Source organism: Oncorhynchus mykiss, chromosome 15, assembly GCF_013265735.2.
Source record: "Oncorhynchus mykiss isolate Arlee chromosome 15, USDA_OmykA_1.1, whole genome shotgun sequence".
NCBI classification, from domain to species: domain Eukaryota; kingdom Metazoa; phylum Chordata; class Actinopteri; order Salmoniformes; family Salmonidae; genus Oncorhynchus; species Oncorhynchus mykiss.
The window spans coordinates 66096026-66112519 of record NC_048579.1 but is presented as its reverse complement, the minus strand read 5'-3'; the positions used below and the strand labels follow the sequence as shown (position 1 = coordinate 66112519).

General features: G+C 44.9%; 1 protein-coding gene across 4 annotated transcripts in view; it reads right to left on the bottom strand.

Moving 5' to 3' along the window:
- The window catches only part of LOC118938829 (rab-3A-interacting protein-like), a 95029-nt gene that overhangs the window by 32748 nt on the left and 45787 nt on the right, over positions 1-16494 (bottom strand). For all 4 annotated transcript variants that reach the window (XM_036944996.1, XM_036944995.1, XM_036944997.1 and 1 more), the window contains exons 2-4: positions 6566-6665; positions 5127-5405; positions 3567-3759 (exon numbers count right to left, since the gene is read on the bottom strand). In XM_036944996.1, coding sequence (XP_036800891.1) covers positions 3567-3759; positions 5127-5374 — 441 coding nt within the window. In that variant the 5' untranslated portion in view covers positions 5375-5405; positions 6566-6665. The remainder of the gene's footprint in view (positions 1-3566; positions 3760-5126; positions 5406-6565; positions 6666-16494) is intronic.

Sequence of the window (16494 nt, the reverse complement as noted above, 5' to 3'; positions counted from 1 at the left end):
ATACCTAAATTCTATCAGCATATCGATTGCAGTACACGAGCGAGTAACATGCACGACCACTGCTACTCTAACTTCCGCGATGCATACAACCCGCCCTCCTTTGGCAAATCTGACCATGACTCCATCTTGTTGCTCCCCTCCTATAGGCATAAACTAAAACAGGAAGCGCCCATGGTTAGGTCTATCCAACGCTGGTCTGACTAATCGGATTCCACGCTTCAAGATTGTTTCGATCACGTGGACTGGGATGTTCCGGGTAGCCTCAGACAATAACATTGACGTACACGCTGACTCGGTGAGCGAGTTTATAAGGAAGTGTATAGAAGATGTTGTACCCACTGCAAATATTAAAACCTTCCCTAAACAGAAACCGTGAAATGATGCAGCTTTCGCGCAAAACTGAAAGCACGTACCACCGCATTTAATCATGGCAAGGCGACTGGGAAACATGGCCGAATACAAACAGTGTAGTTATTCCCTCCATAAGGCAATCAAACAAGTTAAGCATCAGTATAGAGACAAAGTGGAGTCGTAATTCAACAGCTCAGACACGAGACGTGTGGCTACAGCCAATCACGGATTACAACAAAAAAAACAGCCCCGTCGGAGACGTCTTACTCCAAACAAACTAAACAACTTCTTTGCTCGCTTTGAGGACAATACTCTGGGCTCTCCTTCTCCATGGTCGACGTGAGTAAAACATTTAAACGTGTTAACCCTCGCAAAGCTGCTGGCCCAGACGCCATCCCTAGCCGCGTCCTCAGAGCATGCGCAGACCAGCTGGCTGGTGTGTTTACGGACATATTCAATCACACCCTATCCCAGTCTGCTGTCCCCACATGCTTCAAGATGGCCACCATTGTTCCTGTTCCCAAGAAAGCTAAGGTAACTGAGCTAAACGACTATCGCCCCGTAGCACTTACCTCCGTCATCATGAAGTGCTTTGAGAGACTAGTCAAGGATCATATTACCTCCACCCCACCTGATACCCTAGACCAACCACAATTTGCTTACCGCCCCAAAAGGCCCACAGACAATGCAATCGCCATCTGGACAAGAGGAATACCTATGTAAGAATGCTGTTCATTGACTACAGCTCAGCATTCAACAGCATAGTACCCTCCAAACTCATCATAAACTTGATACCCTGGGTCTCGAACTCAATCTGTGCAACTGGGTCCTGGACTTCCTGACGGGCTGCACCCGGGTGGTGATGGTAGGAAACAACATCTCCACTCCACCGATGCTCAACACTGGAGCTCCACAAGGGTGCGTTCTCAGCCCTCTCCTGTACGTCCTGTTCACCTATGACTGCGTGGCCATGCACGCCTCCAACTCAATCATCAAGTTTAGACAACACTACAGTGGTAGGCTTGATTACCAACAACGACGAGACAGCCTACAGTGTGTGGTGTCGTGTCAGGAAAATAACCTCTCACTCAATATATTAACATCCTGTTCCTTTACTAGATTGTGTGTATTAGGTTTTGTTGTGGAATAGTTAGATATGACCTGTTAGATACTGCTGCACTGTCAGATCTAGAAGCATAAGCATGTAGCTACACCTACAATAACATCTGCTAACCATGTGTATGTGACCAATAACATCTGCTAACCATGTGTATGTGACCAATAACATCTGCTAACCATGTGTATGTGACCAATAACATCTGCTAACCATGTGTATGTAACCAATAACATCTGCTAACCATGTGTATGTGACCAATAACATCTGCCAACCATGTGTATGTGACCAATAACATCTGCTAACCATGTGTATGTGACCAATAACATCTGCTAAATATGTGTATGTAACCAATAACATCTGATAACCATGTGTATGTAACCAATAACATCTGATAACCATGTGTATGTGACCAATAACATCTGCTAACCATGTGTATGTGACCAATAACATCTGTTAACCATGTGTATGTGACCAATAACATCTGTTAACCATGTGTATGTGACCAATAACATCTGCTAACCAGGTGTATGTGACCAATAACATCTGCTAACCAGGTGTATGTGACCAATAACATCTGCTAACCATGTGTATGTGACCAATAACATCTGCTAACCATGTGTATGTGACCAATAACATCTGCTAACCAGGTGTATGTGACCAATAACATCTGCCAACCATGTGTATGTGACCAATAACATCTGCTAACCATGTGTATGTGACCAATAACATCTGCTAACCAGGTGTATGTGACCAATAACATCTGCTAAATATGTGTATGTGACCAATAACATCTGCTAACCATGTGTATGTGACCAATAACATCTGCTAACCATGTGCATGTGACCAATAACATCTGCTAACCAGGTGTATGTGACCAATAACATCTGTTAACCATGTGTATGTGACCAATAACATCTGTTAACCATGTGTATGTGACCAATAACATCTGCTAACCATGTGTATGTGACCAATAACATCTGCTAACCATGTGTATGTGACCAATAACATCTGCTAACCATGTGTATGTGACCAATAACATCTGCTAACCAGGTGTATGTGACCAATAACATCTGTTAACCATGTGTATGTGACCAATAACATCTGCTAACCATGTGTATGTGACCAATAACATCTGCTAACCATGTGTATGTGACCAATAACATCTGCCAACCATGTGTATGTGACCAATAACATCTGCTAACCATGTGTATGTGACCAATAACATCTGCTAACCAGGTGTATGTGACCAATAACATCTGCCAACCATGTGTATGTGACCAATAACATCTGCTAACCATGTGTATGTGACCAATAACATCTGCTAACCAGGTGTATGTGACCAATAACATTTGATTTGAACGAAGAGGCTGAAAGAAGAGGCTGATCATAACATGGTCACATGGACTGAACAAAGCACTGTTCCTGTAGAATCCCTGGTCGACCAATCACCTTGCCTGCTCAGGCCCAACCCCTTCCGTTCCAACACGCCCATTCAAACTCTGGTTACGAGGCAGTGATAGTTCTCACTCATCAGAGTTGGCTGGAGAAAGCAGCATTCAGGAGCGCCGGGTTAAAAATAAACATTGGCAAGAGGCTTGTGGGGTCATTTCAGAGAACACAGGAGAACACAGGATAACACAGGATAACACAGGATAACACAGGATGACACAGGATAACACAGGAGGACACAGGATAACACAGGATAACACAGGATAACACAGGATAACACAGGAGGACACAGGATAACACAGGATAACACAGGATAACACAGGATAACACAGGATAACACAGGAGGACACAGGAGGACACAGGAGGACACAGGAGAACACAGGAGGACACAGGAGGACACAGGAGGACACAGGAGGACACAGGAGGACACAGGAGGACACAGGATAACACAGGATAACACAGGAGGAGATAACATGTTGGTCCCCTGCCGTTGATTTCAACATGGCTGCTCTGATGAGGAGAATCACACATTCCTTCTGCATGGATTTCACTCTGTTATCAACTGATGTGAGACCATTCAACTAGTAGAGACACACAACCAGAGGGAACATACACATGACATGGGCATAGTGTGTGTGTGGTCTCTTACCCTCTGTGCCTTGGCTAGCTCCTCCTTCAGTCTCTCATTGGCTTTCTCTCTGATCTCCATGACTGAGGGGCTGCGGAGGCGGGACAGGCTGTCATTGGTCAGACTCAGAGACTCCTCCCCTTCCTCTCCAGACAGGAACACCCCTTCTGCTGACTCCGCCTCTGACCGGACGGGGGGTTCCAACCCCGGAACGCTGCAAGGAATCATGGGTACACTAATGTAAGCGTATAGGATGGTTGGCTGATTACTACAGGGATCAATCAGTCATCACTGATCAGCACTATTGACTGTATGATTAGTGGTGATAATGATCCAGCTATCATTACCTGGTTGGACATTAAGCCTAGTAAGCATGTTTTAATGTATGAATTAGCATCCCAGTGGGCTAGTCATCAATAGTACGTTTTAAGTGTCATGGAACACTGCTTAGTGGAACCCTTGACTTATATTGAATACATTGCCCTGTTAATACCGACTGCACTGCGTAAAGAGATCCTAGCAGAAATCATGGCATCATTTAAAACAGTTTCACCTGCTAGGATTTGTGTTCCATCTTCAAGATTTCTCTCTAGTATCCCCTTACATTGTGGTCGTCATGGGCCAGGTAATATATCTCTTTACATTGTGGTTGTCATGGGCCAGGTAATATATCTCTTTACATTGTGGTTGTCATGGGCCAGGTAATATATCTCTTTACATTGTGGTTGTCATGGGCCAGGTACTATCTCTTTACATTGTGGTTGTCATGGGCCAGGTAATATATCTCTTTACATTGTGGTTGTCATGGGCCAGGTAATATATCTCTTTACATTGTGGTCGTCATGGGCCAGGTAATATATATCTTTACATTGTGGTTGTCATGGGCCAGGTAATATATCTCTTTACATTGTGGTTATCATGGGCCAGGTAATATATCTCTTTACATTGTGGTTGTCATGGGCCAGGTAATATATCTCTTTACATTGTGGTCGTCATGGGCCAGGTAATATATCTCTTTGCATTGTGGTTGTCATGGGCCAGGTACTATCTCTTTACATTGTGGTTGTCATGGGCCAGGTAATATATCTCTTTACATTGTGGTTGTCATGGGCCAGGTAATATATCTCTTTACATTGTGGTTGTCATGGGCCAGGTAATATATCTCTTTACATTGTGGTCGTCATGGGCCAGGTAACATATCTCTTTACATTGTGGTTGTCATGGGCCAGGTAATATATCTCTCTTTACATTGTGGTTGTCATGGGCCAGGTAATATATATCTCTTTACATTGTGGTTGTCATGGGCCAGGTAATATATCTCTTTACATTGTGGTTGTCATGGGCCAGGTAATATATCTCTTTACATTGTGGTCGTCATGGGCCAGGTAATATATCTCTCTTTACATTGTGGTTGTCATGGGCCAGGTAACATATCTCTTTACATTGTGGTTGTCATGGGCCAGGTAATATATCTCTCTTTACATTGTGGTTGTCATGGGCCAGGTAATATATCTCTTTACATTGTGGTTGTCATGGGCCAGGTACTGTAAGTCTGTTTCTCCAGGAGGGTTTCTTCCTGACCTTCCATTGTGTGGTTCTGTGCTGCCCAGTAGCCTAGGGGCAGAGTAGATGGGCTGGGTGGGCAGCTGGTCGGCTCGCAGGGCGTTGGGGGGGCAGGGGCTGGAGCTGAGGGAGGGTGTACGGTACAGGGCGCTGGAAGGGGCGCTGTGACATTGGGGTCTGGTGTCGGAGGTCAATCCGTGGAGGTCAGTGGTGGTGGGTGACGCCAAGTTGACCTCATGGAAGCCTTCGAGGGGTTCGCTGGCCATAGCCCTGCAGCTTCAGTCATCATACACCTCCCTGAGGAGAGAGAGGAGAGAAGGGAGAGGGGAGAGGAGAGAGGAGAGAGGAGAGAGGAGAGAGAGGAGAGAAGGGAGAAGGGAGAGGGGAGAGGAGAGAGGAGAGAGGAGAGAGGAGAGAGGAGAGAGGAGAGAGGAGAGAGGAGAGAGGAGAGAGGAGAGAGGAGAGAGGAGAGAGGAGAGAGGAGAGAGGAGGAGAGAGGGGAGAGGGGAGAGGGGAGAGGGGAGAGGGGAGAGGGGAGAGGGGAGAGGGGAGAGGGGAGAGGGGAGAGGGGAGAGGGGAGAGGGGAGAGGGGAGAGGGGAGAGGGGAGAGAGGAGAGAGGGGAGAGGGGAGAGGGGAGAGTAGAGAGGATAGGGGAGAAAAGAACACGATTAAAATGAAAGTCAAAATAATTACTGTTTGGGGTCAAACAGAGACCTCCATTCTAGACTACATTCACACAGATCTAATTCTGCTATTTCAAGCAGACTACCCACAGCAGCAACAGTATCAGTGTGTGATCCAGGTGTGGACTATGGAGTAGCTGATTAAACACTGTCTCCCTCTTCAGCCCCAGCAGAGAGAGCAGACCGCCAGGCCACTGCTCCAGTCAGTGAGGACTGAGAGGAAACGGGTCATTCAGGGGAATGTTCCAGACAGGAACAGGCCAGTCTCTCTGAGAGGAAATAGGTCATTCAGGGGAATGTTCCAGACAGGAACAGGCCAGTCTCTCTGAGAGAATATAGGTCATTCAGGGGAATGTTACAGACAGTAACAGGCCCGTCTCTCAGACAGGAAATAGGTCATTCAGGGGAGTGTTACAGACAGTAACAGGCCAGTCTCTTTGGGGGGAAATAGGTCATTCAGGGGAGTGTTACAGACAGTAACAGGCCAGTCTCTCAGACAGGAAATAGGTCATTCAGGGGAATGTTACAGACAGTAACAGGCCAGTCTCTCAGACAGGAAATAGGTAATTCAGGGGAATGTTACAGACAGTAGCAGGCCAGTCTCTTTGGGGGGAAATGTAATGTGTACCTGTGAAGTTAGTGTTGAAATTCACACTGAAGGTTTAGCTAGCCTGCACAACTAGAAACTGGTTCCACCAAAACTGTTTCATTCCAGAAGCTGTTTCATTCATTCATTCATTCAGCTGAATTGAAACCAACAGGTGTGAACCTACCATTATGATGAATGTGTGTGTATTTAAAAGCTGATGATGTGATTGTGTGTGTAGTGGGTCTCCTCTTCAGTCAGGACAGACCTCCAACACTGACTTACTGCTGCAAGAGAAGACAGGAAGAGATGAGAGTTACTGTTGGGGAAACAGCTTGTTGGGGGAACAGCTTGTTGGGAGAACATGTTGGGAGAACATGTTGGGAGAACATGTTGGGAGAACATGTTGGGGGAACATGTTGGGGGAACATGTTGGGGGAACAGCTTGGGGGAACAGCTTGGGGGAACAGCTTGGGGGAACAGCTTGGGGGAACAGCTTGGGGGAACAGCTTGGGGGAACATGTTGGGGGAACAGCTTGGGGGAACAGCTTGGGGGAACAGCTTGGGGGAACAGCTTGGGGGAACAGCTTGGGGGAACGTGTTGTTGGAGGAGCAGCTTGGGGGAACATGTTGGGGGAACATGTTGGAGGAGCAGCTTGGGGGAACATGTTGGAGGAGCAGCTTGGGGGAACATGTTGGGGGAACATGTTGGGGGAACATGTTGGGGGAACATGTTGGGGGAACAGCTTTGGGGAACATGTTGGGGGAACATGTTGGAGGAGCAGCTTGGGGGAACATGTTGGAGGAGCAGCTTGGGGGAACATGTTGGGGGAACATCTTGTGGGAACAGCTTGGGGGAACATGTTGGGGGAACATGTTGGGGGAACAGCTTGGGGGAACAGCTTTGGGGAACATGTTGGGGGAACATGTTGGGGGAACATGTTGTTGGAGGAGCAACTTGTGGGAACATGTTGCCAGGGTTAGTTAGGGGTAACCCTTTACACTCGCACCCGTAGACAGGTTGAAAATGACAGATTTGGACAGTAATTAGCACCTAAATTGGAACACACTACCTGTACAGTAACATGCTGTATACATGACGTCAGACCGCTGGCTTTTGGCTGACTGACTGACTGACGTTCTGAACTAGAGCACGCCACAACAAGTTTTACAGATGATTTGCTGTCCGAACGAGGGAAATGCTGTAAATGAAGTATTTTGAAAGATGAGCCGTTGAGGATTATAATTAATACCTCTTTGATGTCACACAACCATTACAAGCATTACAAATGTCTACGGCGATACAGATATGACTTATTACGGCGTGTTGATGTGAATCACACTGCTGCTCTCTCATTTAGCTATTTGTGCCTTACAGATTATGGTTGTTGTGGACGGCTGTTCACAAATCTAAATGTGAACCCAAAAATATTTGAACCCAATAATAGTTGAATTCAAGTAGTTTAAGCTGCCTGTCAATCACTGTTTTGGCGACCAATGGACAGCCAGTTAAAAACGTGCTCTGGCAACAGCTGTATAGTGAGGATCCCAGCCTATAGAATAACAGCTGTATAGTGAGGATCCCAGCCTATAGAATAACAGCTGTATAGTGAGGATCCCAGCCTATAGAATAACAGCTGTATAGTGAGGATCCCAGCCTATAGAATAACAGCTGTATAGTGAGGATCCCAGCCTATAGAATAACAGCTGTATAGTGAGGATCCCAGCCTATAGAATAACAGCTGTATAGTGAGGATCCCAGCCTATAGAATAACAGCTGTATAGTGAGGATCCCAGCCTATAGAATAACAGCTGTATAGTGAGGATCCCAGCCTATAGAATAACAGCTGTATAGTGAGGATCCCAGCCTATAGAATAACAGCTGTATAGTGAGGATCCCAGCCTATAGAATAACAGCTGTATAGTGTGGATCCCAGCCTATAGAATAACAGCTGTATAGTGAGGATCCCAGCCTATAGAATAACAGCTGTATAGTGAGGATCCCAGCCTATAGAATAACTGCTGTATAGTGTGGATCCCAGCCTATAGAATAACAGCTGCATAGTGAGGATCCCAGCCTATAGAATAACAGCTGTATAGTGTGGATCCCAGCCTATAGAATAACAGCTGTATAGTGAGGATCCCAGCCTATAGAATAACAGCTGTATAGTGAGGATCCCAGCCTATAGAATAACAGCTGTATAGTGTGGATCCCAGCCTATAGAATAACAGCTGTATAGTGAGGATCCCAGCCTATAGAATAACAGCTGTATAGTGAGGATCCCAGCCTATAGAATAACAGCTGTATAGTGTGGATCCCAGCCTATAGAATAACAGCTGTATAGTGAGGATCCCAGCCTATAGAATAACAGCTGTATAGTGAGGATCCCAGCCTATAGAATAACAGCTGTATAGTGAGGATCCCAGCCTATAGAATGACAGCTGTATAGTGTGGATCCCAGCCTATAGAATAACAGCTGTATAGTGTGGATCCCAGCCTATAGAATAACAGCTGTATAGTGAGGATCCCAGCCTATAGAATAACAGCTGTATAGTGAGGATCCCAGCCTATAGAATAACAGCTGTATAGTGTGGATCCCAGCCTATAGAATAACAGCTGCATAGTGAGGATCCCAGCCTATAGAATAACAGCTGTATAGTGTGGATCCCAGCCTATAGAATAACAGCTGTATAGTGAGGATCCCAGCCTATAGAATAACAGCTGTATAGTGAGGATCCCAGCCTATAGAATAACAGCTGCATAGTGAGGATCCCAGCCTATAGAATAACAGCTGTATAGTGAGGATCCCAGCCTATAGAATAACAGCTGCATAGTGAGGATCCCAGCCTATAGAATAACAGCTGTATAGTGAGGATCCCACCCTATAGAATAACAGCTGTATAGTGAGGATCCCAGCCTATAGAATAACAGCTGTATAGTGAGGATCCCAGCCTATAGAATAACAGCTGTATAGTGAGGATCCCAGCCTATAGAATAACAGCTGTATAGTGAGGATCCCACCCTATAGAATAACAGCTGTATAGTGAGGATCCCAGCCTATAGAATAACAGCTGTATAGTGTGGATCCCAGCCTATGGAATAACAGCTGTATAGTGAGGATCCCAGCCTATAGAATAACAGCTGTATAGTGAGGATCCCAGCCTATGGAATAACAGCTGTAGAGTGAGGATCCCAGCCTATAGAATAACAGCTGTATAGCGTGGATCCCAGCCTATGGAATAACAGCTGTATAGTGAGGATCCCAGCCTATGGAATAACAGCTGTATAGTGTGGATCCCAGCCTATAGAATAACAGCTGTATAGTGTGGATCCCAGCCTATAGAATAACAGCTGTATAGCGTGGATCCCAGCCTATAGAATAACAGCTGTATAGCGTGGATCCCAGCCTATGGAATAACAGCTGTATAGTGAGGATCCCAGCCTATGGAATAACAGCTGTATAGTGTGGATCCCAGCCTATAGAATAACAGCTGTATAGTGTGGATCCCAGCCTATAGAATAACAGCTGTATAGTGAGGATCCCAGCCTATAGAATAACAGCTGTATAGTGTGGATCCCAGCCTATAGAATAACAGCTGTATAGTGAGGATCCCAGCCTATAGAATAACAGCTGTATAGTGAGGATCCCAGCCTATAGAATAACAGCTGTATAGTGAGGATCCCAGCCTATAGAATAACAGCTGTATAGTGAGGATCCCAGCCTATAGAATAACAGCTGTATAGTGAGGATCCCAGCCTATAGAATAACAGCTGTATAGTGAGGATCCCAGCCTATGGAATAACAGCTGTATAGTGAGGATCCCAGCCTATAGAATAACAGCTGTATAGTGAGGATCCCAGCCTATAGAATAACAGCTGTATAGTGTGGATCCCAGCCTATAGAATAACAGCTGTATAGTGAGGATCCCAGCCTATAGAATAACAGCTGTATAGTGAGGATCCCAGCCTATAGAATAACAGCTGTATAGTGAGGATCCCAGCCTATAGAATAACAGCTGTATAGTGAGGATCCCAGCCTATAGAATAACAGCTGTATAGTGTGGATTCCAGCCTATAGAATAACAGCTGTATAGTGTGGATCCCAGCCTATAGAATAACAGCTGTATAGTGAGGATCCCAGCCTATGGAATAACAGCTGCATAGTGAGGATCCCAGCCTATAGAATAACTGCTGTATAGTGAGGATCCCAGCCTATAGAATAACTGCTGTATAGTGAGGATCCCAGCCTATAGAATAACAGCTGTATAGTGAGGATCCCAGCCTATAGAATAACAGCTGTATAGTGAGGATCCCAGCCTATAGAATAACAGCTGTATAGTGAGGATCCCAGCCTATAGAATAACAGCTGCATAGTGAGGATCCCAGCCTATAGAATAACAGCTGTATAGTGAGGATCCCAGCCTATAGAATAACAGCTGTATAGTGAGGATCCCAGCCTATAGAATAACAGCTGCATAGTGAGGATCCCAGCCTATAGAATAACAGCTGTATAGTGAGGATCCCAGCCTATAGAATAACAGCTGTATAGTGAGGATCCCAGCCTATAGAATAACAGCTGTATAGTGAGGATCCTAAACAGCCGGTGAAATAGAGGTGAGTGAGATCCTCCCTTCTGAACTCCACTGTGGCATTGTGCCCCACACGGTCAGAAACCAGCTTCATCTAACACCCCGACTGGGGCTTAATAGGTCAAATCTAATTTGTACTGATGAACACATGTCCATGGGACTAACAGACACACCATCAAACACTGACCACTTCAGACTTCACAGCTGCATAACATCAAGATATCACCGTGTCGCCAATAACAAAACGCAGCATGCGCCATTCATTTTTCACGTGTAAATAGCACTTTTCAGTAGTGCTGAAAGCACCCTGTTCCATGAGAGCAATATCTATTTTTAAACTCGAAATAATGACCCAAATCAGTCATCCATGACAACAGAATCATAAACAGAGTAGGCTAGTTAGTTTGTGAGAACACACACACACACACACACACACACACACCTCACACACACCTAACACACGCATCTCAAACTCCACTGGCCAAACACACGACAGACACACCCATGCTAACATTCCAAAGGTTAAGCTAACTCTGTTAAGAGGTGTTGTTACAACCAGGCCAGTCCACTGAAGGGTGGATATAAAATAAATCTATTGGCTGGAAAGACGGGAGAGCCCGGTAATGGGAGCAGCTCATAGGCTGCATCACCTGTCACCCGGTGAACATGGTGCTGTAAACAGAGGAGAGTAACGACCGCTCTGAGACGAGCTACTGTAGTGTTTGTGTGTGTGTCTCTCACTTTGTCTGTGTGTTTCTAAGAAGGTGTGTTGTGTTGTGTTCTCAACAGGGTTTACAGATACAACAGGACAAGAATAGCAGCATTCAGACAGTAGGCAGGTCATTACTCATCAACTATTAGTCCCATCTACAGAGAGGGGTTCAACTAGATCACAGTCCTGTCTCACAGAGAGGGGTTCAACTAGATCACAGTCCTGTCTACAGAGAGGGATTCAACTAGATCACAGTCCTGTCTCACAGAGAGGGGTTCAACTAGATCACAGTCCTGTCTAGAGAGAGGGGTTCACCTAGATAACAGTCCTGTCTAGAGAGAGGGGTTCAACTAGATCACAGTCCTGTCTCACAGAGAGGGGTTCAACTAGATCACAGTCCTGTCTCACAGAGAGGGGTTCAACTAGATCACAGTCCTGTCTAGAGAGAGGGGTTCACCTAGATAACAGTCCTGTCTAGAGAGAGGGGTTCAACTAGATCACAGTCCTGTCTAGAGAGAGGGGTTCAACTAGATCACAGTCCTGTCTAGAGAGAGGGGTTCAACTAGATCACAGTCCTGTCTAGAGAGAGGGGTTCAACTAGATCACAGTCCTGTCTAGAGAGAGGGGTTCAACTAGATCACAGTCCTGTCTAGAGAGAGGGGTTCACCTAGATCACAGTCCTGTCTCACAGAGAGGGGTTCAACTAGATCACAGTCCTGTCTCACAGAGAGGGGTTCAACTAGATCACAGTCCTGTCTCACAGAGAGGGGTTCAACTAGATCACAGTCCTGTCTCACAGAGAGGGGTTCAACTAGATCACAGTCCTGTCTAGAGAGAGGGGTTCACCTAGATAACAGTCCTGTCTAGAGAGAGGGGTTCAACTAGATCACAGTCCTGTCTAGAGAGAGGGGTTCAACTAGATCACAGTCCTGTCTAGAGAGAGGGGTTCAACTAGATCACAGTCCTGTCTAGAGAGAGGGGTTCAACTAGATCACAGTCCTGTCTAGAGAGAGGGGTTCAACTAGATCACAGTCCTGTCTAGAGAGAGGGGTTCACCTAGATCACAGTCCTGTCTCACAGAGAGGGGTTCAACTAGATAACAGTCCTGTCTAGAGAGAGGGGTTCAACTAGATCACAGTCCTGTCTAGAGAGAGGGGTTCAACTAGATCACAGTCCTGTCTACAGAGAGGGGTTCAACTAGATCACAGTCCTGTCTACAGAGAGGGGTTCAACTAGATCACAGTCCTGTCTAGAGAGAGGGGTTCAACTAGATCACAGTCCTGTTTCACAGAGAGGGGTTCAACTAGATCATAGTCCTGTCTAGAGAGAGGGGTTCAACTAGATCACAGTCCTATTTCACAGAGAGGGGTTCAACTAGATCACAGTCCTGTCTACAGAGAGGGGTTCAACTAGATTACAGTCCTGTCTACAGAGAGGGGTTCAACTAGATCACAGTCCTGTCTATATGTATAGTGTACACACACAGAGAGACACACACACAAAGGTGAGAGGTGTGTGTAGGCCAGGTGTATAGTATGTGGTACACCAGGTGTATAGTATGTGGTACACCAGGTGTATAGTATGTGGTACACCAGGTGTATAGTATGTGGTACACCAGGTGTATAGTATGTGGTACACCAGGTGTATAGTATGTGGTACACCAGGTGTATAGTATGTGGTACACCAGGTGTATAGTATGTGGTACACCAGGTGTATAGTATGTGGTACACCAGGTGTATAGTATGTGGTACACCAGGTGTATAGTATATGGTACACCAGGTGTATAGTATGTGGTACACCAGGTGTATAGTATATGGTACACCAGGTGTATAGTATGTGGTACACCAGGTGTATAGTATGCGGTACACCAGGTGTATAGTATGCGGTACACCAGGTGTATAGTATGCGGTACACCAGGTGTATAGTATGCGGTACACCAGGTGTATAGTATGCGGTACACCAGGTGTATAGTATGCGGTACACCAGGTGTATAGTATGCGGTACACCAGGTGTATAGTATGCGGTACACCAGGTGTATAGTATGCGGTACACCAGGTGTATAGTATGCGGTACACCAGGTGTATAGTATGCGGTACACCAGGTGTATAGTATGTGGTACACCAGGTGTATAGTATGTGGTACACCAGGTGTATAGTATGTGGTACACCAGGTGTATAGTATGTGGTACACCAGGTGTATGCTACATCTGTGGCCAATGAAGAAACAGAACACCCTGAATGAAAACAAGACGACAACCAGCCCAGTTACTACCTACCATCATCACATCAACATGAACCAGAGTTAACTACTGTATTATAACCAGCCCAGTTACTACCATCATCATCACATCAACATGAACCAGTGTTAACTACTGTATTATAACCAGCCCAGTTACTACCATCACCACATCAAGATGAACCAGAGTTAACTACTGTATTATAACCAGCCCAGTTACTACCTACCATCATCACATCAACATGAACCAGTGTTAACTACTGTATTATAACCAGCCCAGTTACTACCTACCATCACCACATCAACATGAACCAGAGTTAACTACTGTATTATAACCAGCCCAGTTACTACCTACCATCATCACATCAACATGAACCAGTGTTAACTACTGTATTATAACCAGCCCAGTTACTACCTACCATCATCACATCAACATGAACCAGAGTTAACTACTGTATTATAACCAGCCCAGTTACTACCTACCATCACCACATCAACATGAACCAGAGTTAACTACTGTATTATAACCAGCCCAGTTACTACCATCACCACATCAACATGAACCAGTGTTAACTACTGTATTATAACCAGCCCAGTTACTACCATCACCACATCAACATGAACCAGAGTTAACTACTGTATTATAACCAGCCCAGTTACTACCATCACCACATCAACATGAACCAGAGTTAACTACTGTATTATAACCAGCCCAGTTACTACCATCACCACATCAACATGAACCAGTGTTAACTACTGTATTATAACCAGCCCAGTTACTATCATCACCACGTCAAGATGAACCAGAGTTAACTACTGTATTATAACCAGCCCAGTTACTACCTACCATCATCATCACATCAACATGAACCAGAGTTAACTACTGTATTATAACCAGCCCAGTTACTACCATCACATCAACATGAACCAGTGTTAACTACTGTATTATAACCAGCCCAGTTACTACCTACCATCATCACATCAACATGAACCAGTGTTAACTACTGTATTATAACCAGCCCAGTTACTACCTACCATCACCACATCAACATGAACCAGAGTTAACTACTGTATTATAACCAGCCCAGTTACTACCTACCATCATCATCACATCAACATGAACCAGAGTTAACTACTGTATTATAACCAGCCCAGTTACTACCATCACATCAACATGAACCAGTGTTAACTACTGTATTATAACCAGCCCAGTTACTACCTACCATCATCACATCAACATGAACCAGTGTTAACTACTGTATTATAACCAGCCCAGTTACTACCTACCATCATCACCACATCAACATGAACCAGTGTTAACTACTGTATTATAACCAGCCCAGTTACTACCATCACATCAACATGAACCAGTGTTAACTACTGTATTATAACCAGCCCAGTTACTACCATCATCATCACATCAACATGAACCAGAGTTAACTACTGTATTATAACCAGCCCAGTTACTACCATCATCATCACATCAACATGAACCAGAGTTAACTACTGTATTATAACCAGCCCAGTTACTACCATCACATCAACATGAACCAGTGTTAACTACTGTATTATAACCAGCCCAGTTACTACCTACCATCATCACATCAACATGAACCAGTGTTAACTACTGTATTATAACCAGCCCAGTTACTACCTACCATCATCACAACATCAACATGAACCAGTGTTAACTACTGTATTATAACCAGCCCAGTTACTACCATCACATCAACATGAACCAGTGTTAACTACTGTATTATAACCAGCCCAGTTACTACCATCATCACATCAACATGAACCAGTGTTAACTACTGTATTATAACCAGCCCAGTTACTACCATCACCACATCAACATGAACCAGTGTTAACTACTGTATTATAACCAGCCCAGTTACTACCTACCATCATCACATCAACATGAACCAGTGTTAACTACTGTATTATAACCAGCCCAGTTACTACCTACCATCAACATGAACCAGTGTTAACTACTGTATTATAACCAGCCCAGTTACTACCTACCATCATCACATCAACATGAACCAGTGTTAACTACTGTATTATAACCAGCCCAGTTACTACCTACCATCATCACATCAACATGAACCAGTGTTAACTACTGTATTATAACCAGCCCAGTTACTACCTACCATCACCACATCAACATGAACCAGTGTTTACTACTGTATTATAACCAGCCCAGTTACTACCTACCATCACCACATCAACATGAACCAGTGTTAACTACTGTATTATAACCAGCCCAGTTACTACCATCACATCAACCAGAGTTAACTACTGTATTATAACCAGCCCAGTTACTACCATCACCACATCAACATGAACCAGTGTTAACTACTGTATTATAACCAGCCCAGTTACTACCTACCATCACCACATCAACATGAACCAGTGTTTACTACTGTATTATAACCAGCCCAGTTACTACCTACCATCACCACATCAACATGAACCAGTGTTAACTACTGTATTATAACCAGCCCAGTTACTACCTACCATCACCACATCAACCAGTGGTCACTACTGTATTATAACCAGCCCAGTTACTACAATCACAT